Source organism: Magnolia sinica, chromosome 7 (assembly GCF_029962835.1).
Source record: "Magnolia sinica isolate HGM2019 chromosome 7, MsV1, whole genome shotgun sequence".
In the NCBI taxonomy this organism is placed as follows: domain Eukaryota; kingdom Viridiplantae; phylum Streptophyta; class Magnoliopsida; order Magnoliales; family Magnoliaceae; genus Magnolia; species Magnolia sinica.
Genome location: NC_080579.1, coordinates 26,246,304 through 26,270,423, shown reverse-complemented (window position 1 = coordinate 26,270,423; position 24,120 = coordinate 26,246,304). Strand labels below are relative to the sequence as shown.

At 39.0% G+C, this 24,120-nt stretch overlaps 1 protein-coding gene and 1 long non-coding RNA gene across 3 annotated transcripts in view; both read left to right on the top strand.

The window, feature by feature from the left end:
- Positions 1 to 1,231: 1,231 nt before the first annotated feature.
- LOC131251240 (uncharacterized) overlaps positions 1,232 to 24,120 on the top strand; it is a 61,023-nt gene continuing 38,134 nt past the window's right edge. For both annotated transcript variants that reach the window (XM_058251850.1, XM_058251849.1), the window contains exons 1-2: positions 1,232 to 1,320; positions 3,795 to 3,957. In XM_058251850.1, coding sequence (XP_058107833.1) covers positions 1,261 to 1,320; positions 3,795 to 3,957 — 223 coding nt within the window. In that variant the 5' untranslated portion in view covers positions 1,232 to 1,260. The remainder of the gene's footprint in view (positions 1,321 to 3,794; positions 3,958 to 24,120) is intronic.
- LOC131251241 (uncharacterized) lies at positions 10,235 to 11,091 on the top strand. The gene is made up of 2 exons (XR_009173685.1): positions 10,235 to 10,735; positions 10,910 to 11,091. It is a non-coding gene; the product is annotated as an uncharacterized LOC131251241 (long non-coding RNA).

The window sequence follows — 24,120 nt, the reverse complement described above, 5'->3', positions numbered from 1 at the left end:
GTGGGCCCCACAGAGCCCTGCCTAGACTGGCAAGACCCAATCCGCTTTCGGGCTGGCACAACCCTTGGATGGAGGCACGGCTTCGTGTATCCTGGATCCACCGAGGTGGGAACCTTGACTTTGGGGGGTCCACCCTAATGTATGTGCCTTAATCCACATCATCCATTCGTTTTGCCTTAATCCATATCAGGTGAACCTCAACACAAGAAATGGTGGTGATTGATCATTAAAAACTTGTTGTGAGCCACAATGGTTATGGATAAGTTGATATTTGTGTGGTCCCTTTATCCAGGTCCTTGTGATCTTAACAACAGGATGGATGGAAAATAAATATTCCAATGGCCCCGATAAGTTTCAATCACCACTGTTTCTATGGTGTGGTCGACCTAATATTTTGATCTGCTTCATTTTCTGAATCCTGTCCTAAAATAGCTATTAAAACAAATGGTCGGCATGGATGTAAGATAGTCCAATAGCTAGGGATCTACACACCTTGGTGGAACAAGTATCCCAAAAATGAAGCTGACTAAAGTTGACCCGCCTCAGCCGCGCCAGGCGCGGTTTAGCAAATGACCCTAACCCCGTACACCTAGCTGATGTCAAAGCTCTGTGGGCCTCATTATGATGTATGTGTTTTATCCATGCAGTCCATTCATTTTGCAATTTTATTTTAGGGCATGAACCTAAAAATGAGACAGGTACAAATCACAGGGGGCCTTACCACAGGAAAACAATATTTGATTAAACATCCACCATTAAAAACTACCCAGGACCACTCTAGTGTTTATTTTCCATCCAAGCCTTTGATAAGGTCACACAGACCTGGATGAAGGGAAACACAAATATCAGCTTGATCCAAAACTTCTATGGCTTCGAAATGTTTTCAAGTATGCGTTCAATCCCCACTGTTTCCTTTGGTGTGGTCCACATGATATTTAGATCTGCATCAATTTTGGGCTCATATTTTAAAATGACCCTGAAAAATTTATGGACGGCGTGGATAAAACACATACATCATGGTGTGGCCCACAGAGCGTTGACACCGTCTAGCTGGCAAGCCTTGGGATCAGTGACCAAACCGCGTCGAGCCGCGCCGAACACAGACCGAGGGAGCCTGGGTTGCAGGAAAGTCGCGCCATAATGGATCGCGCCAAAGGGCATTTTCGTCATCTTCTTCAGTTCAAATGATTTAAGAAATCGGAGAGAGAGAGAGAGAGTAGTGACTAGTGAGAGAGAGAGAGAGAGAGAGGGAGAGAGGCAATGGAAAATTCGGGAGCCTTACTCTGTCAAATATCGGCATTGAAGGACATGCTAGACCAGGTAACCTTTTTACGTGATCCTCCTCCCTACTCATTTTGGTACTCCCCTACTCATTCTACATTCTGATGATTTTAGTGGTTTTGGCTTCTTTTGTTTTTCCCAAATGTAGAGATCTATGAATGATGCTACTTGCAGCCACACATACGGATGCCCCACACTTGCAAGATCCTGAAGTGAATGTGGGCAATGCTTGTATGGTGAATGTGGACCATTGGTTTTCCTTCATCTTTATCATCTTGGATTGTTTCCTATACCAACCGTCCTCCATCTGGCCCGGCCTTCCCGATGATGGACTTTTCCCTTTTTAATCCAGACCATTGACTTTTTTCATTTCCCTGTCCGTTTGAAGGTTGCAAATTGACAATGAGCATTGACTGTGTAGGCTGTCGTTTTTCCAAAGAGGGTCATAAACGGTAGGGCCACTAGATGGGCGGTCAATATTCACCTACTGTACAACCAAGTTATATCATGGAGTTGCAACATACCATGACTGCTTCATTTGGGTGACTGGTCGATGTGATGAGATTTTCTAGCATTCGACGAGAAGTTAGGCGGCCAGAAATCCCAATTCCATCTCACTAAAAAAATGTCCCTATGGTTCTTCTACAACTGTTGAATTCTATGCAACTAGTCACTTGTGGGGCCCACTGACATTCAACCTGTGTAGTAGAGTTGCCCTACCATGAAAATGGGATGCTACACCATACAAAACAATGGACAACCATCCAAAAACCTCCAAATTGACGTGGGGGCTCCCCTGATGATTGGATCAGGCCTCGCACCACCGAAAAAAAAAGAAAAAAGAAGACCAACAACAAACTTCCAAATTCACATGGTGGCTCAACTGATTATTGGATCCTGCCAATGGACAGCCACCCAAAAACCTCGAAATTCATGTGGTGTCTTGCTTGATGATTTTCTCAGGCTTCACACCATAGAAAACAATGGACCACCACCAAATACCTCCATCTTTATATGGTGCCCCACCTGATGATTGGATTAGGCTACACACAATAGAAAGCAATAGATCACCAACCAAATGCCTCCAAATTTGCATGGTGCCTCACTTGATGGTTGGATTTGGCTCCACACCATAGAAAACAGCGGAAAATTTCCCACAAACCTGCTAATTCACGTGGGGTGCGATCCGATGGTTGGATCAATCCTCCATATAAAACAGTGGACAACTGCCCACAAACCTCCGAATTCACATGGTGGCTCACCTGATGATTGCATCATGCCCCACACCATATAAAACAATGGAAAACCACCCAAAACCTTCCAAATTCACATGGTGGCTCACCTGATGATTGCATCATGCCCCACACCATAAAACAATGGAAAACCACCCAAAAACTTCCAAATTCACATGGTGGCTCACCTGATGACTGGATCAATCTGATTTTTCCAATTTTCTTGGTAGGGCAATCCCGTTGGATGTCTCTTTGAAAAGAAAAGAAAGCAATCCGTTTGGACGGATTATATGCTGTACACACCACGTGGGCCCACATCTTTGTGTGGCATCTGTAGGGGAAGCGGCTTCTTGCTTGCAAAATTCATTAGTAACTAGCATATGGAGCACTTTAAGTGAATTTAGCTGAAAAGCAAATTGGAAACTAAATAAAAAGAAAGTAAATGCTTAGTCAAGGAATGACGCTAAAGATGAGATGAAGAGGGGAACCCTTTTAAATCCTACTTCATACAGGATACTCAGGCAATTCAATAGAAAGATCTTTACCTAAGTGGGTATGGAACATAGAGGGACTTCATTCATATTCATAGAATGTGGATCTTCCCAAAACCTTTGAGGTTGATAATGGCTTTGTTCAGGAACTAGTTATTTGTGTTATAACTTCTATTTGCTGTCTATAAAACTTCTGCTAAAATCCATTTATTTCTAGAACTTTGTGGCATCTAGCTTGGAAGGGGGGATTTTTGTTACCCATAACTTCTGGGACTCCTCTAATTTATTCCATGGACTGAGAAATGGATGCAGGAAATAGCACAAGACATGGATTTGGAGAACATCCCATCTTACAACATTTGCTATGGTAGTTATGCAAATGCGTGAAACAAATGCTGGAAATGGGATGCATGCAATAAATGTGTGTTTTCCAACAAGAAACAAGTTTCCTGGTAACTATGGATTTTCTGGGTCCATAGAGAAGAGGATGATAACTCTGACCATGTATTAGCTGTTGTTGTTGATCTATCACACTTGGAGCATATTTCCATACCGTGTTGGTATTGTAGGCAGATTTCCAATTCGCCCACTTTTCCCTTTTATCTATCAGTTCACCTCTTCCAAATTACAATCTGCTTTCCTAAATCCTAATGTAAGAGAAGAAGCTACATTCCTGCTTCTTCTTCACCAATTGTATAAAATTTTCATTTATTAGGGAAAAAGGATTATTCCTAGCGGAAACTTTCATACAAGGATGCTATCTATTAATAATAGCTTATTTCTATACTAGGTCAATGAAGAAATTGAGGCAAACATTGAGAGGACAAGAGAGATAGAATCAGAGATGGTAAAATGCTCCGAAATCGATAAGGGTTTGCTGACTAAAGAATCAGAGTTCACAAAGATGATTAGTATGCAGGAATTTGAGATAAATGGGTTGATTCAAGTTGCTGGTATTTCCCTTCTTTAATTCTGGTTTGATACAAGGTGATGTCATGTATTTGTTACATCTCAGGAATTGCATGCACACTATGCCATCTTTTGATGGTTGCACTAACATTGAATACATCATCATCATTATTGTCGCTGTCGCCGTTGCTGTGTAAGCCTTATCCTGATTAATTGGGGTCGGTTGCATGAATCCTTCTCCGCCATTCCACTCTCAGCCTTCATATTACAGGGCTTATGATACTTTCCTAAGTCAAGTGTAGCCAGCACTGCATGCTAATTAGCATCAACTACACATTACATAGGCTGTATTGCACACTGTGTAGCTTACACTACAAGTTATTTTTAACTAAACATTAAAATTAATGAATGTTTCAAATGATTGTTATATTTTTCTATTTTCAATAAAAATAGTCAAAGCTTTCAATGATTTTAGCAAAATAATATTAGTGCTAAATTAGTTCCCTTGCTACGTCTTTATCTTTATACTTAAATCTTTCTCCTATTTTTCCTATTTTTTTAGGATGTGTTTGGTTGATGAAATTTCATGATATTTGGTGCAACTAAGGGCAACCTTAATTAAATATCTGGAAGGAGTTTGTAACTTATGCTACATGTATGTAGCTTACGCCTCATGCGAAGAAGGGGTGAATGCTACACTACACACTATTTTCTATTTAAAACACTGGGTAATACATATTCCCTGTTGCTTTTATAACTGGTTGCCTGTCAGGTACCTGGGACATGACCCAGCATACCCGAATTTTAATTGAATATTCCATGGACCCGATACGAACCCAATTTCTAAATGGATTAGAAGATTAGACCTGGACCCATTTAAAATCGGGTTGGTTGCTTGGGTACCCACGGATCCGAGTACCCATTGATATACTTTGAATTCTTATGTCTTTTTCTAGTTTTTGCGACTTAGCTGCATGATCCTTCTAACTAGATGTCGCTTCCGTTCCATTTCCTACCTACTTGAAAATATTTTGTATCAGACTCTTCCCAACTGCCTGACCTGAATTTGTTGCTGCTTCTTTTCATGCTTTCTGAAACTATAGTTCGTGATGCCATGGAAAAATTTCCTATCTTTGTCCCCTTTATTAAGCTAAGTGTCTTTGGACCCTTGGCGCTACTTAATTTCATCCTGAACCTTCCTTTTAAATTGAATTTTGAGACATTCCGGCTTTAGACTTCCCTCCACTAACAACAAGCTAGATTCTTCGTTATTGAGATCTTCTATCCCTTGGAGTATTGTATCTTTAACCATCTCAGAGCTACCAAAGACGGTCCCTCTTCCACTCCTTTATGAAGCCATTCAACTGTTTTAGTTTCATCATCAATTTGTGAAAAACCCTCCAACAATGAAAGATCTACACCAATCTTTTGCTTTGTTTGCAAAGCCTTCCTCCTTTAGCCACCACAGATCAAAGTGGAAAGGATAAGGCCCCAAGATTCCTTGTTTGTATCTAGTGCACCGCAATGGGTCTTGGGATACTACATTGGATAAAACCAGGGAAATTCTCTTCCCAATCAGCAGACGCTAAGATCTGTGAGGTCTGGACATGGTTGGTTGCACTTGATTATTCATCCAGGTAAAATCACAACCACCAAAAGGAGACTGATCATATCATGCCTATTAACCCAATAAGAGAAGTCCCACATGCATGGGGTAACTCTACCACTACACTTTCTTTTGAAAGAAAATCTGATCGCGTTAAAGTCATTGAGTTCAATTTCGTCTTCAGACTGGTAAGCTCTGCCCCAAAATTTTCTTGTTGACTTTGATCACAAGGCTCATCGACAGTAGTAAAAACCCAACCAAGGCTTCCATTCATATCCAAAAAAAGCATCGAAACAGAAAGTATTTTCAATTAAATGCATTCACCCTCTGGATAGCATCCGCCATCCAACCCACCACCATACCACTAGGGACTCCCTCCCTCCCTAACCTTAACCCGGAAACTGAATCTTGAACCTTAACAGTAAACCTAAACTCCAAACCCTAAAACCTTTATACTATGTAAAGCACAAACCTTGTCCTCTCTTTCTCCCATTCCACTCTCCCCTAGGTATACACCGGTATTTTCAGTAGTGCTCGTAGCGTAGCATACTCTACGTACCATTGGCTCCTTTCCTTTGGGGTAGGCCTACCAGTTCCCATGTGCCATTTTTCATCAATGCCCTCATCTTATATCTCAACAATCATCAATGAAGCTAGCAAAGTATTTGTACCATGACAAATTTGGGACTCGAACATTACCTTAAACAACTGAATGCATTAATGTGAATGGAACAGAACAATGCTTTTCCACACGTGGTAGAAAGGAGACTTGTTTACTTAACTCACCCACTTCACACTCTAAAATGGACTTAGGAGATAAAGAAGGAATAACACTTGTTGAGAGTGAAATATTGTATATTCCCCCTTGCTATGCATTGGTTTTATGAACATGAATGTGCTTAATTGATCTAATTACATATGTTTTCTCTTACAAGATGATTTTGAGAGCTATGGAGAAAAGGATGCTTAAAGCATCGATTTAATTCTCAAAGAATTACCAAGTGAAAGATTGGATATATGGAGGTCAAGATTGAAGAATTCAAGAGACCAAGATCCAAGGAAACCAAGGAAGAAAATCGAGGAGACAAAGTGTATAAATCGACTCTTTGATGCCATCGATGTCGCATTCGATGACATCGAAGTAAGTGTCGATGCCATCAAAGCCACTTCGATCCCATCGCAAAAATCAAGAAAAATCTGATTTTGTTGCTAGCAAGGTGTACTGTTACGATAACGGTGGGCGTAATGGTCCCCACCGTTACTGATACGGATACGCCCCGTATCGGCCGATACAAGGCCGTAATGGTCGATTTTTTATTTTTTTAATTTTTTGTCAAAAAAATCTGGAAAAAATATCCAAAAAATCCGGAATATTCTAAATATTCCAAATATGTATTCATTTATAATTTTAAACATGTTTATGGTGGTGTAACGGTCCACTCTTTGGTGAGAAGTTATATTGGGTTGTTTGATGAATTTATGAACTTGACAACCTGAAATTGACTACAAAACGCATATATTTAATTTTCTAACTATCTAATATCAACGATAGATATATTAGAATGAATTTAATATAAAAATATCTTACATGTGTAGGTGTTTGCAATTATTTTTCATAATTTATTCTATTACTATATTAAGTTATTAACATACCTGAGGAGTGAGGTCTCCAGAGTCCAGACTTGCATAAATTATAATATTCATTCTATTTTAAAGTCCTCAACATATCAGAGACTACACCTCCAATCCTATGATTACTGACTCCCGTCTCGTCATCCTCAAGTCAATATATATATATATATAAATAAATAAATAAATAAATAATAGTAGTTTTTGATATACTCCCCTGCAACTTGATTAAGGATTACTTGATTGGTTGTCAGGGGAGTTATTTTAAGTACGATTTCGGCAATGTCAGGTATGTGCTTGCTTGGTGAATGTGTTGGCAATGGACTAATGGGTATATAACAATAGTTAATAAAAATATATATTACTTACAGTTACTATAATAAAAATCACGAGTCACCACTCAGTCACTCGCACCGTGACTCACCACTAAAATGAAAATCTGCTTTGTTGTGGTTGCTCGACCTTCACCTCCATGTCATCTTCATCATCAGACTGCGACTGTGGAGTAGGCGCTGCATATCCATAATTTCCCGTGCTAGAGGGAAAGACTAGGTCAACGAAACTAGAGAATGATTGATCTTGACTAGGCAACGACTTTAACCCCGAGTAAGGATATCCACAAGTGCCTGTCGAATAGTCGTACTAGTGCCTGTACTCAGGTTGTTGGGAATCCTGAGATTGAGAATATGTCTGTGATGAGTAACTTGGATTCAGGTATGGATATCTATAATAATATGGATATGGATCAGGAGGACTACTCCAACATAAATGTGACGGAACAGGCTCATTATAATCATAATCCCATTGGTGATAAGAATATCCATCATAATGCTCGGGACCATGGGCCTGTTGATGTTCCGGACCTTCCGTTGCACCATTAGACCTAGCCTCCTCCTGTTAACTGTATCGTGACTTAGTACACTCATAAGTCCGACCTTATGTACCTCCTTGTCTATGTTCATCGGCCTCACGATCTGTAAACAGCTGTATGGTGTGCTGAGCAACACTAGAAGTGCCAGCATCAGGGGTGTCATCAACATCACCAGCATAATCATCCGACTCGGTCTCGCTGCTACTACTGCTCGTACTCTTCCATTGAACTTGAGCCGAACTTTACATAAAAGTTGCCCCTCTTTCTGGGTCCAACACGGCTGCACGACTCTCTTGTTGCACTATACGTATTATTAGGTCATCGACTTCCAATTCTTCACTATCATATTCAATCTGTTTTTCCCCTTGCTTCCAACCAAGGTAGAAGCCGGTCTTCCTCATCATAAATATTGTCTAAGTTTATTGGACAGTAGTCCGTATTACCGGCACCTGTAATCCTCCTATGATGTTGTCGCATTCTTAGCCTCATGTTGTAGTGCATAAAGACAAGTCTATCCAACATCATAGTTTGTAATCTATTCCTATTCTTTAAATGAATAATTGCAAAACAACTCCAATTCCTTTCACAGCTATAAGAGGATGTTGTCTGGCTCAAAACTTTTACTGCAATTTTTTGGAGAGCCTTCGTACTCTCTCGGAAATTAATCCACCATTTAGCCGATTGTAACCTAGATACTGCATGCTGTGCAAGAGCATCTCCAAAGCTACCCTGGCGATTTCCAAATGTTTCTAATTCATTCAATTCCTTTATTTGCATATCTAAGTCAAGCTCTAATATCTTTATCACATTCTCTAGCCCGACACGAACTTCATTATCCGTAACATATGATTGGGCATATCTATACGTAGGATTTAGGTAATAACCTACTGCATGAAGATTGTGACAGAGTTGTGTTGTCCATCTTTTGTCGATTATCTTCCAATAAAACTCCCAGCTTATACAATCATGTTGAATTGCCAACTTCGCCTTATCTATGGCATCGTAGATGAAGCCCATGGTAGGTGCTTCGTCGGTTTTAACAAGACAGAGTACCTTCATTAGTGGCGTCATCATCGTTAGGATCCTCTTGACCTTCTTCCAATATTTATCGTCCCGTATGGTGTTCACAACTTTAATTGGTGTCCCTGATGTTTTCTTCTCATGTTTTGTGTTGAGTCAATCTTGAGAAGGGAACATCTCAATCAATTCTCCCCTATGTTGGTATTAACTCTCTAAGGATATAAAGTTTGTTGTGAATCTAGTCGTTGCAGGCCTCAACAACTCGTCCCTTTGTGAACTTTCTCATTATTGTGACTACTTGATTATGGTTGTAAATAAATGTTGTCACTTATCTTACCCTTTAAACCATTTTCTTAACACTTTTCTTCTTCTCAATATCTTCCAATATAAGATCAATACAATGAGCAGTTCATTGTGACCAAAATATATGTGGTCTCTTTATCATCAACTTATGTCCTACAGCCTTATATGTTGCTTTGTTATCTGTCACAATCTGCACCACATTCTCCTCTCCAATCTCATCTACCACTTCATCCATTAGGGAAAAAATATAATTATAATTTTTTGTTTCGGCCGAGGCATCAATTGACTTATGGTACACAGTTCGCAAGTGGCAGTATACCGTGAAGTTGATCATGCTACGTCTGGTTGGGCCAATCCAACCATCGCACATGATCGTGCATCATTTGGCCTGCCAAATGGGCTTAAAGGTAACCACTTATGCTTTCACATCTGCATACTCTGTATCCGTCCATTTTCCCTTAATCTCCCTAGCCATGGGAGCTTTAATTCTTTCGCCTGCTTCTGCTGCTGCATCAATTACCACCAGTCAATATGGAGAATTGGCCACGTTAGGGGGTATGTTGGCATGTATAAATAACTTTGTTGTTACCCTACCTAGCTTCTTAATGGAGGTTCTACTCCACATTTGTTTTATCTTCTTTTGTGTAGTTTATTCTTTCCTAAACATGATTGGATCAATAGGTCTCTTGGGATCATTTACTTCTTCGTTCAAATGTGCAGGGGCATCATGTAAAGATGCCTCCCATCAGCTCCCAAACATACGTTGTAATCCACCCAACCTACCCTCACCCTCAACCCCGATTCTATATGCAGTCGCACTCCCAGCCAAGGTGTCCCGTATCGGTATCGGTTGGCGTAACGGTGACCTCCAAAACCGATACGGATACGGGGGCATAACGGCCCGTAACGGTGCAAATTTTTTTTTTGCCAAAAAAATATGAAAAAATATGGATTAAATCCGGAATATTCTAAGCATTCCAAATATGCATTCATTTATAAATTGGAACATGTTTATGGTGGTGTAACGGTCCACTCTTTGGTGAGAAGTTGTATCGGACTATCTGATGAATTTATGAACCAGATAACCTGAATTTGACTACAAAATTCATATATTTAATTTTCTAACTATCTACTATCAATGATAGATATATTAGAATGAATGTAATATGAAAATATCTTACATTTAGGTGTTTGCAATTATTTTTGAGGGCCAAAATTCATGCGTAAATAGAAAAAAATATATAAAAAAAATATAAAATGGCACTCCAAATATGTAAAATGCACATTAACATGTTCTACTATGATTAACACATCATATGACATCATTAAAACAGCAAAAGAATCATTAAAAAATGATTTTTCGAATTTTCAAAAAAAGGGCCGAAATAAATGCGTAAATAGAAAAAAATATTTAAAAAATATAAAATGGCACCCCAAATATGTAAATTGCACATTAACATGTTCTACTATGATTAACACATCATATGACATCATTAAAACAGCAAAAGAATCATTAAAAATGATTTTTTGAATTTTCAAAAAATGGCCGAAATAAATGCGTAAATAGAAAAAATATAAAAAAATATAAAATGGCACCCCAAATCTGTAAAATGCATATTAACATGTTCTACTATGATTAACACATCATATGGCATCATTAAAACAGCAAAAGAATCATTAAAAAATGATTTTTCGAATTTTCAAAAAAAGGGCCAAAATAAATGCGTAAATAGAAAAAAATATAAAAAATATATAAAATGGCACCCCAAATCTGTAAAATGCACATTAACATGTTCTACTATGATTAACACATCATATGATGTCATTAAAACAGCAAAAGAATCATTAAAAAATGATTTTTCGAATTTTCAAAAAAAGGGCCAAAATAAATGCGTAAATAGAAAAAAATATTAAAAAAATATAAAATGGCACCCCAAATCTGTAAAATGCTCATTAACATGTTCTACTATGATTAACACATCAAATGGCATGATTAAAACAGCAAAACAACCATTAAAATTTGATTTTTCGAATTTTAAAAAAAGGGGCCAAAATTCATGCGTAAATAGAAAAAAATATTAAAAAATTATTAAATGGCACCCCAAATCTGTAAAATATACATAACCATGTTCTACTATGATTAACACATCATATGACATGATTAAAACAGCAAAACATATTAAAAAAAGTATAAATACCTATTTTTGACGAATTTCTGAAAAATGGCCCACCGAGCTTTGATTCAAAAAAATCTGTGATATAATGTGTTTTTATCTCAAATACCTAGCTAAGGTTGGTCGAAATTAGTAGTAGAAGGAGTGAAAAACAGTTTGGAAGCAAGAGGTTTCAAAAAAACAGCAAAAAATGAGCTAAAAATGAAAAAAAAAAAAGTTACCGTTACGGGCCTGTAACGGCCGTTACACCCCGTAACGGGCCCGTATCGGCCGATACGGGTACAAAAAATCGTATTGGCCGATACGGCCCCGAAACGGGTAACGGTTCGCACCGTTACCGTTACGTATCGGCCGATACGGCCGATACGTAACCGATTCGGCACACCCTGCTCCCAGCTGCACTCCCACTCCCACTGCCCCTCCTGTATCACGTATAGACCCCCTCGCGCCAAACATGCGCATGTTCTTCTTCTTCATGAGCAAGACTGACGCAGGACAGCCCTAATTATAATGCATGCTCATGGACACAATTAAACAGTGGAAATAAAAGGAATAAATGATCTAAAATTCTAACAGTAATCATCATAATTGAGAAAATCATAAAGGAAACATGCAATGGAGCGGGCCATCATCACAACCATGGATTATGGAATTCAATTACTACTTGGGTTGGATCTGGCGAGGGATGAGACCTCCCGATCTTGCATGGTCATACCTAATCGATCAACGAAGATCACTAGTCCGAAGAACCAAGAAGTTTCTCGGATTAGGGATTTGAGAATTTGGGGGTTTAGGGTTTAGATCGGTTCTCAAGATTTTGATCGAAGAAGGATTAGCCAAAACTGGAAAATAGAAGGAAGAAAATTATTACCTTGAAGAAGTTGGAGGGGCACAAGAAGAAATTAGGAGAAGAAGATCAAGGGAAGAGAAGAGCACCATTAGAGAGAAGAGAGGAAGGAGGCAACCAAAGGGTTTGCTTTTCATAGTTAAAATTCGAGTTTAGGGCTTTAGCCCACTTAAATAAGCAAATAAAGACATAAAATTACTAAAATACCCCTAGGATAAGCAAATAAAGACATAAAATTACTAAAAGACCCTTAACTAAGTCAAAAACGCGCAAATAATATAAGTACGGGAAAGTTTGGGCGCTCGGTCTTCTTTCTCCAATCTTCCTTCACATGTGTCTTCCCTGAGTGGGGTCTTCTATATGTCCAATCACATGTGAAAGGTCTTCAGCTCCTCAATAGTCGCCTATCCACAAGGACGGCACTTGTGGTTGGCGCTTTCTTCATTGGTACACCTTTAATGCGCTTGTGTCCGCATCAAAGACGCAAGCTTTCTCTCCTAACTATAATTACTTCCCGATTTGAATCTTCGTCAAAATTAATAATATCTTCATCATGAACGCCCATATATTCAGGACCAAACACCTCCTGACGGGCCTCCTCCAAAATCTCATCTTTTTTCTTCTGCTTAGTAGCACATTTACCCTTCGACTCATCCAAAATGGCTTGCATTAAGATCATTATCTCTTTTGATACTTTAGTACATCTCGCAACTTGACCCTTTCAATGTGCTAAATGTTGTTTAAGACACGTAATTTCACTAGTTATTAGTCTGTTACAATAGTTGAACTTCATTTGGTGCCTAGTACCACCTACCCTCTAACAGTGTTGCCATCTAATATCCTCACTTGTTGGCCAGACCCAGACATTTTCTTAGGTAGACATGACCTATGTGAGTGTCTACTCAATTCTCTAAGTTTATATACAATTTTTATAGGAGAATAAATTAATGAGTTTAAATATCAAAACTTAATGTAAATAGATTAATAAAATAAAGTTCGATCTTCTGAATTTAATCAATAAAGAAGAAATTATATTCTAAATCCAAAGAAGCTCCAAAACCTATCCAAAACAAGAAAATATAACATAAAGTCACTAATCCGAAAATAAAAAAATACAAAAAAATAAAATAAAATCAGTAGTGTAATCTGTTAAATGCACGTTCATATGTTCTACTTTGATTAACACATCATATTCAACCATTAAAACAGAAATATATTGAAAAAAATGATTTTTCGTAATTTTTTAAAATTGGCCGAAAATAAAAAAAAATATAAAAATATAAAATCAGTAGCATAATCTGTTAAATGCACATTAATATGTTCTATTATGATTAACACATCATATTCAACCATTAAAATAAAAATACAATGAATTCATGCTACGCTCATCTGTTTACTCTGATAGTTGAATATATATATATATATATATATATATATATATATATATATATATATATATATATATATATAATCAGTAGCATAATCTATTAAATGCACATTCATGTATGATTAACACATCATATTCAACCATTAAAACAGAAAAACATTGAAAAAGATGATTTTTCGTAATTTTAAAAAAATCGGTCCAAAATAGTATGAAATTTAAAAAAATAAAAAATATATAAAATCACTAGCGTAATTTGTTAAATGCACATTCATATGTTCTATTTTGATTAACACATCATGTTCAACCATTAAAACAGAAATACAATGAAAAAAATGATTTTTCGTAATTTTTAAAAATTCGGTCGAAAATAGTCTAAAATTAATATATAATAATAATAATAATCTGTTAAATGCACATTAATATGTTCTACTATAATTAACACATAATATTCAACCATTAAAACAGAAATACATTGAAAAAAATGATTTTTCATAATTTTTTTAAAAATCGGTTGAACATAAAAATATAAAATCACTAGCATAATCTGTTAAATACACATTAATATGTTTTACTATGATTAACACATCATATTCAACCATTAAAACAGAAATACAATGAAAAAAATGATTTTCCATAATTTTTAAAAAATCGAAAATAAAAAATTAAAAAAATCACTAGCATAATCTAGTTGGTAATATGAAAGAGAAATTTGGGAAATGAAATTCCTAGCGTTAAAACCTTCCTGACATGCCATCCAAACGATTTACAAGGTCATTACCACGGGGATGAAGTGAAAAAAAATAATAATATATATATATATATATATATATATATATATATATATATATATATATATATATATATATATAAAATCATTAGCATAATTTATTAAATGCACATCAATATATTTTACTATGATTAATACATCATATTCAACCATTAAAACAAGAATGCATTGAAAAAAAAAAAAAAAGAAGAGTATAAATACCTATTTTTGAATTTTTTTCGGAAAATATCCCACGGAGCTTTGAATCAACAAAATCCTTAAGAGAACTTGTTTTGATCCTCAATTTCAAGCTAAGAGTGGTCCGAATTTGCAATAGAATGGTTTAAGAAGAATTCGGAAGAGAAAAGTACAAAAAAATGTGAAAAACCGGAACTTAAAAAGCCGAAAAAAGTAGCCATTTTCTAACCGTTACGGGGCAGTAACGGCCATTATGGGCCATTACAAGTCATTACGGCCCCGTAACGGCTGTTATGAGCCATTTTCACCGTGGGTTTGCTCCTATAGGTGTGGGTTCGATTCCCCCCATTGGCATTACCCGATACTTGAGGTTATGGGTGATTGCGTGTATCCGCAGGAATTAGTGTCACTTCAAAAGAGGTGGGGACACCCTGTTGTCTTAAAAAGAAAATGGCCGTTACGAGTCGAAAAAATGAGGGTCGCTGTTACGACCCCATAACGCGTAACGGTATCGACCGTTACGTTACGGCCAATACGTAACTGATTTTGCATACCTTGATTGCTGGACATATTTGAACATTCTTTGGTGCCATCGAGGAGATGTTCGATTCCATCGAAGCCCAACTCGATGCCATTGAAGGAGGTTCGATGACATCGAGAAAATACACAGATTCAAAAATTTGTTGCTGGATAGTTTCCCAGTTTCACTCAAACTCTTCGATGGGAGCTCGATGCCATCAAAGCTACGATAACTGCGTAAAATCAAGTCGATGCAAATGAAACCTATATAAAGGGATGTTTTAGGATTTTTTATACACGAATTAAGGTAGGAGTAGAGGAAGGAGTTCTGGAGCTTCAATGCGTCCTCCCTCCTCTCCAATCCTTCAGTTCTAGTTAGTTTTTATGTTTTTTTTTTTTTTTTTTTAAAGAGTTCTATCATGTTTATGGTTGGCTAATATCTTAGCTAGAGATAAGAGGTGAAGTTTGTAGTTCTTATTAATGTTTATTTTGCTTTGATTCAAGTTACTTGGTTTTAATGTTGCATAATTCATTGATATTTGGTTTGAGTGAAGGAGTAATTTCAGTTTGCTTTGATCTATCATGGACTTCGGCCACATTGGATGCTTAGGAAGACTATTGATATTATCTTACATGTTTTGCAATCGTTTGGTCTATAAAATCCATTGATCTATCATTGACTTCGGGTATGATAGACGTTTTGAATTTCCTTCGTTCAATACATTGGTGCTTCATGAAGGAACCAATTCAATGAAGTTCAAATATGTTTTGGAATACATGAATGATAATTTAATTGCTCAATTATCCGATTGGATAGGATAGGACTTCGATTTTAGTTGTGTGATCCGATTGAATCAAGTAAAATAACATTAAGAAAGCTATAAGTGAATCCTTGGCACTCTAATATTCTATTCCTGGTAGTTTCTTCACAATTACTCTTTTAAATATGAATTTAGTAGTTAGTTTAGATTCTAGTTCTAGTTCTAATGTATTCTAGAAATCGCACAAAAGCAAGTCCTTGTGGGTACGACCTCGGTCTCACTGAGTTATTATTACATCGCAGCCCCGCACTTGGGGTTGTCATAACAACACTCTTGTGGATCTTCAAGGATGGATGATCTAGATGACAATGCCACTGATAAGAAGAGGTATTGAACTGTGTTGTTGCTCCAATATATTCACGATCAAGATAATAAAGTCTACCATGTTCATGATCTTCACCAATCTTCCTCTTCATCCTAAGATCTTAAAAGACAAATGTGCTAGAAGGTTACAAAACAATTAAGGGGTTTTGTAAGTTAATGACCGGCATAAGATCAAAAGGGAATTTTGGCACACATTGAATAGAGGACAAGGGGAGAGAGGAATTCGGACAAGCAGTAGCCATTCCATACACTTTGGATTGGGCACCAACTTCCAACGTGACAAATGAACTCGATAATGAAAGATCAATTAAGGAGAAAATCGCAGACTCACTTGTCATATGATCTGATGCCCTGGAATCAACAACCCATGAAGCAAAAGATTGATAAACTAAACAAGTTTTACTTGATGTGACGAAGGTAGCCATGGAGGATGGAGCACTTGTTATATATTGTTTTTTCAGTAGTTTGGAGTAGAGGTGTACACAAGTCGAGCCGAGCCGAGCTTTGCCCAACTCGTGCTCGACTCGGGCAGCTTGAGTCTCAGCTCGTGCTCGGCTCGGCTTGGCCTTCGAGCTTGGAATAGCAGCCCATGCTCGGCTCGGCCAGCAGCTCGGTCCAGTTCGTGCTGAGTTCGAGCTGAGTTTCAGACTCGAGTTCGAATGGGTTCGTCCGACCAAACCAGAGGTTCGTCCGACTGTACCAGAGCCACCTGGCTAGTGGTCGCTGGTCAAATGGGTTCCGCTACTCAGACGGACACTACTCGCCGGAAAAAAATGGAGAGAGGGGAGGAGAGGACTCATTTTGGGAGAGGAGGTCGTCCGGACAAACGCCGGAAGGAGGGTATTCGTTGGGCGGTGGAGAATGGTGAACGGCCGATTTGAGCCAAAGGGAGGGAGAAATGGGTTAGGGTCGGGTGATTTGGGCGTTGGACGCTAGGTTAGGGTTGGGCGAAATGTGTTAGGGTCGGGCGAATAAGGGTTTTTTTTAAAGCCCTATATATATGAGTACTTAAAACTCGATCTGAGTCGAGTCTGAGCTGAGTCGAGTTGAGTCGAGCTCAATACCGAGTCGAGCTAGGTTCAGCTCGGACTCGACTCGAAATGTTCTGAGCTCTGAAAAAATGGCTCGACTCGATTCGAACTCAATTTTGATCCGAGTTGAGTCGAGCTTTTCCGAGTCGATTCGAGTGAGCTAACAAGCTAACTCGACTCGTGTATAGCTCTAGTTTGGAGTACTCATCCTTTGTGAGAGTAACCACATCTCTCAAGATGTATTTTCCGCCTCTTGGGGTGTAGAACTAGACTCACTACCCAATAGAACTAGATTCACTACTTTCTTCATAATGAGAGACTTGATTTGCCTAAGCTGGCTTGCCATGTAAATCCCAACATCACTCAACGGTGTGGTTTGTGAGCCCATAATGAGTATACTTCCAAGGCCTCTCATTATCTCTTGTATTATTACAATTTCCTTGTTCTCTACCTCCCTTACTAATTGAACCACTACGAGCTGCTCCCCCTTGTCCACTAGATGATATAAGAGCTGAATCACCTGATTTATCATTTACTTCACTAGAGTCAATAGTGAAGCCAATAGACACGTTGAAGGCATGCATACACCTCATTGAGCGACGGTATACCCTTTCCACCTAAAATTTGGGCTTGAACTGGCTCATATTTAAGGCTTTAATCCTAATAAGAATTTGTATACCATGAATTTTTTCCATTGCTTACGCTACTTACCTAGATCAATCATAAGGGGTGGTAGACTCTTGGGAGCAAGGGTCCTTACTCATGCTCGGGTGGTAGACTCTTGGGATTTTCAACACCCCGACAAGGGTTCGAGTACCCATCCACTAGGGCGTGTGTGCGTGGGTAAAATTTAAAAAAAAAAAAAAAGAAAAAGAAAAAAAAATACATAAAACTTTTCCCTAATGTCTTTAAGCTTCGAAAAATATTCTCTAAGGGTCTTATCACCTTGTTGGAATGTAAATATTTCCTTGGATAGTTTATATGTATGAGAGTTGTTTTTATTAGACGACAATGTCTCTTGTACTGTAGCCTGCACTTTCTTTGCAATATCAAGAAACACAATATTTACACTGATGGATTGCTCCATACTATTCCATAACCACATTATGATTTTAACATTCTCCTAAACCTACTCATCATATTTACTATCATTCTCGTTAGGCTTGTTGAGGTCAAGTGTTTTAATTTCCCTTTAGTTCTCAAGAAGACTTGCACATGTTTTGACCACTAAAGATAATTTGTTCCATTTAACTTTGTAGAGGTTATTTGAGTCCTAGAAAGTCAGATGGACTAATAAAGCTATATTTATTCTCAATTTTTGTCTCCATAGGAAGAAATTATTAAAAGGATTGAATGCATACTACTTACTAAAATCGGGCTGAAATGCTTGTACACTTGAAAGCTTGGATCGCTCAACTCAGCACGAACAACACGTTCGTATGCACCAATCAACCTAACACATCACCATTGGCCAATCACATAATTTCATGCATCTTCACATCAGGAGGATGACAACCTCCATCACTCATGTCTTCACACTAGAGCCATCAACAAACCTGATGCACAAATAAAAGAAAACCTTAGATTCTTTAAAGAACTCTCAGTAAAAGAGAGACAAAAGAGAAAAAGAAGAGGAGAAGAATGGGAAGAAAAGAATTTTAAGAGAAGAAGAGAGGAGGGGAGAACACTAGCTTGATCAAACCCACTCTGATATCAATATCATGTAGTTTGAGAAAAGATGTGAGAGTGTGAGAGAGAGAAGATGGATCATATAAGTGTACGTCCAGATGAGAGAGATCTGAAATGTGATGTAGGACTGATGCATGAACTCAAATATTGTGTGAAAACAATCAGCAAAATTAACTTAATTAATAAAAAACCACAAAACTTGCTATCATCATCACAAATATCAAAATCCCAAGAGAAGATCATGCATGATTCTAGGCTAGGTTAACAAACATTATCCTACAAGGCCATTAAATAGGGGAAATTAGGATCTAATGGATGTAGGGACATCGAAGTAATATAGGGTAAAGCCTATTTTAAAGGAGAATGTCCAATACTATTTAGGGTGAAATTAGGGTTTAGGGAAAATTTGGGAAAACTTGGAATTAGGGTTAATGGGGTAATTGGGTAGAGGGGTTAAAGGGTTTAGGTACTAGGATAAGGGAATTAGGATTTTGGATGGAAGGATTGTAAGGATTTGGGTTTAATTGAAGGATGTGTATAAATAGAGTTTGGTAATTTGGGAAAATAGGAAAATAAGGGATTTATACGTTTAAGCTTAGGGTTAGGAAAATGGAGAGTAGGGTTTTGATGCAAGGGTAATTAAAAACCAATGAGATAACCGTACGACCAACCCTATGGATTCACACGTGTGGCCGTACGGTCACACGTGCGGGCTAGGTTGTGAGGGTTTGGGTCTTTAGGGTTTAGTTTGTCGATAAGTGTGGAAGGATGAAGGATTGGAAGAATGGGGAAGGTTTAGGATGGGGAAAATTGAAGAACTTGAAGAATACCTCGATGGTTGATGAAGGGATGATAATGAGAATGATAGATGGTGACCTCGCACCTCCGATGATGAAGATTAGCTTCACACCAATTTTCCTTCAAAATCACATGGAAGTCACCTTCAAATCATATGAAGATGGAAGAAGAAGAGGCAATGGGCTTTCCTCTCTCTCTCTCTCTCTCTCTCTCTCTCTCTCTCTCTCTCTTTAATCTCAAAAAACCTAATGAAGAGAGGTCACATGCCCTTCCCCTCTTTTATAGCTTCAATAACTTTCAAAAATTACAAATTCAACCCTGTCTTATGAAATTTGATGAAATTGATCATAGTCTAAAGAAAAATCAACTAAAATCACTCATAAGGTGTCCAAACATAAAGTAATCATAAACTAAATCTTAAAAGATGATAAAGTCTAAAAACTAATGAAGATGAGCCACGATCAATGGCCTGATCATGTGATATATGCGATCTAACAGCTTGATCATCACGTCCCTCGAATCCGAGGGTACAAACCACTCCTTAAAGCAGCCCATGTGCATCTTCCTAGTGTGGGGTCTTCTTTGTGCTTGCACATGCACATGGGATCTTCACATGATCAAGGGTACTCGCCTAACCACAGGGAAATTGGTGCAACCCGCCTCCTCCTCTGATACGTACGCAAAGGTGTACGTGAAGTGATGTCCTCATCAAAATGTCACTGATATACTTACACGTACACGAGTGTATTAAAGAAAGACAAAAATGTCTATGACTTGCCCAAATCAGATAATATCTTTTGGTGTAGTGAGCAAACGAATATAAAACATACAGTTTACATTTAATGAGAAGACAGAAAACCAGATGTCTTGACACTTATTCTTTCTTTTGGGGGGGGGGGAGGTTGTTGGCCTTTTTGTAATATTTGGAGTTGATTAAATAAATAAATTGATGCAGGACATGAAAATTAGATATGATGTGCAAGATTTCAGGTTTTAGATCATAATAATTTAGTAACAATCACAATAATTCCACATCTCACATAAAGTCAAGCATTCAACAAGGGGAATCTACGAGGGTCCAAGCCTACACATGTTAAGGCTGAATCAATTAAAAATTATAAACCAAACAATGCTCAAAGGATAGTAGATTCATCCACACATGCAAAGGATTATTTCCCAATCTAAGGGATTCTCACGTTTCAATTTGGAAAAACCTAGGATTTCAAAAGTGGAATAGAACTTGGGGATTTGAGATGATCTAGGGTTAGGGTTATGAAAACAAGGCGAAAGAGGAGTGAAATAGAGACGAGAGGAAACCCGTGATATGCCCGCACGTGTGGACAACAAACCGACTTGACGCATGTGCGTGGATGGAGGCCCGCACATGTGTGGGGCCCACGAATATGGAATCGACTAGCTAAGGCCTGGTCGGCCACGGATGGGCCACGGTCCCTCCAAATTTCAGGCCAAACAGATGATCGGTTTGAACACGGTGCTTCGCCAAAGTTTCAGCCCTCTTACAGGGCCAGATTCTGGAAATCTGCTGTAGGGGAAAGATTAGCTGCAAACGTGGGTGGATTTAATGAAGGGATGGCTGTAGGAGATGAGGAATATGGAGGGTAGGAGATGGGGGCGATTTGGGATGGGTGTGGCTTCGCACCACGGTAGTTACCCTTCGAAGAAGGGAAGGTTTCACACCCAATTAGGTTTCCACAACTCGGAGAATTAGAAAAACAGGAAAACGCAGAATTTTATTAATCATTTTCAATGAGAAAAAAGACTACAAGGGGTGCCTATTTAGAATAAAATCCTATACCCCAAAACTCACGTCATGTGCGCAACCTATTACTTAGAGATTAAGTAATCACAAATAACAACTAATCAAAGTAATCTAAACCATCCATGATGTTCTTAATAACACTAAAGACCAAAACTCAAAGTACTAGATCGTTTGGAATGGTGGGCCACAATCATGAGAACCCATGGTGGGATTCACATGACGATCGGGTCTACTCCAAGGAACCAAAACGCAGTCCTCTAACTAGGAGGCCCTCCCTGGACATCATTATCGATCCAGATCGATGGTGGGACCCTCCTTACGTACGTGCATAGGGGGGGCGTGCGTGTGCGCGTGATGTCCCCATCAACTCTCCCCGACTGCGAAGATTTTGCCACTGGTGAAACAAAATTCCTGAACCGCTCCAAGATGTCAGGATTAAGTGTCTGAAGCTCCTCCTTAGTGAGCCACGTACTGCCTGAAGTTGGGCATGACTTCCACTTGACCAGGAACTTTTGAAATCAGCCGTCTGACGTTAATATTATCTGATGGTCCAGAATATCCTCTATCTCCTCTTTGGGTCTGGGAAAGGTCGGTATGGGAGATGGAGGCTGGGAAGATGGGTCAGGAGGGGGCCATGGATCAAGGGAAAGGTATGGGGAATCAGAATGGTTAGGTGATAGGCTGGACATTGTATCAGTGGTCCCATGAAATGCAACTAGATCCTCCACATTGAATGTGAAACTAATTCCCACGGAAGGTGGAAGATCTACCACATACGCATTGAGACCGTTTCGTTTTATAATTTTGAATGGTCCAGCGTTATGCGCGTGTAATTTACGAACGGCCCCCTGAAGGTACCGCTCGGGCTTGATGCGGACCATTACAGAGTCCCCTAGATTGAATTCCTTGAAACGTTTATGCTGGTCTGCAGAAAATTTGTAATGTTTGTTACTAGTAGTGATCTTTCGCCTGATTTCTTGATGCAATAAATGAATGTGATGTGCAAAGGACTCTGCAGACTCTGATGGCCTATGGGACAGTGACATAGGGACAAGATCAATACGCTTCCTAGGCTTATAACCAATAACGACTTCAAAAAGACTTAGACATGTGGACCTATTGACAGAACTATTAAACGCAAACTCGACTATAGGTAGTACGGTGTCCCACATCCTTGTGTGCTTCCCCACTAAACATCTGACCAAACTCCCTAGGCTCCTATTGACCACCTTAGTCTGACCATCGGTCTGAAGTTGGTAAGCAGAAGAAAATTAGAGCCTAGTATTCATTATGTGCCATAGTGTCTTCCAAAAGTAACTCATGAATCTCACGTCACGGTCTGACACTATGGTTTTTGGGAACCCATGCAGTTTGACGACCTCAGACAGGTTTGGTAGAGTCACTCCAGGGACTAAATCCATGGCATGTTGTATATCCCTCATAGGAGGAAGCTCATCCGGTAGATCATCGAGAAAGACATCACGAAACTCATCCACTACCGGAATGGCCTCAGTGGATAACTCTGCACTAGCCTTTGGTGCACTTTCCTTAGCCACAAGGGCGTACACCATCGAGTCCAAATCAGTCTCTTGCTCAAAGTCTTTGGTATTTAAAATATGGAGAGGCTTAGACTTGGACTTCAATTCCTCAACCAACCTCAAGTGATAAGAGAAAGGGAGGTATTTTTCCTTAAGAGTTTCATTTCTCTCCAATGGACTATTGGGGGTTCCCTCAACCTCTCTCTTTCACTCCACAGTAGCCCAAAACCTCTTTGCTTAGCCTACAAGCTTCATCTTGGCAAATCGGACTCGACGAGCATCCGACATGTCGTATCACTCAAAATAGTGGTCCATATCCGCCAACCAATCTAGAAAAGCTTTAGGGCCCAGGTGGCCATTAAACATAGGGACCTCTACTCTAACTCCCTTGAGGAGTTGCGCATCTGGGTCATAATGATCATGATGCCCCTTGCGGGGTGGGTGCACGGGTGCGCGCCCATGTCTGTTTCTTTGGCCACCCTCATTCCCTTGTCTATCCTCCTGACCACCTATCTGAGATTGTGCATCTTCCCCAATGGCGGGGTTTGCTCAGGCGGAGGTTTCTAGTTGGGTAACGCGCACATTAAGCTGATTCTAACATTAGTTAATACGTTGTTCCAAGCACCTACCCAATGACTCAAACTGCCAAGTTATGTTGTCCATTGACTCTTGTAATTGCTTCATGTTTCGTCCAGGGTGCAACCCAAAATCATGACCAGTACACGTGGGTAGAGCTATACACGAGTCGAGCCGAGCCGAGTATTGCCTAGCTCATGCTCGGCTCGCACTGCCCGAGTCCTACTCGTACTCGGCTCTACTTGGGCATTGAGCATGGATTCCCTGCTTGTGCTCTATTCGTCCGAGTACGAGCAGAAATCGAGCCGAGTCGAGTCCGAGTTTTCGAGT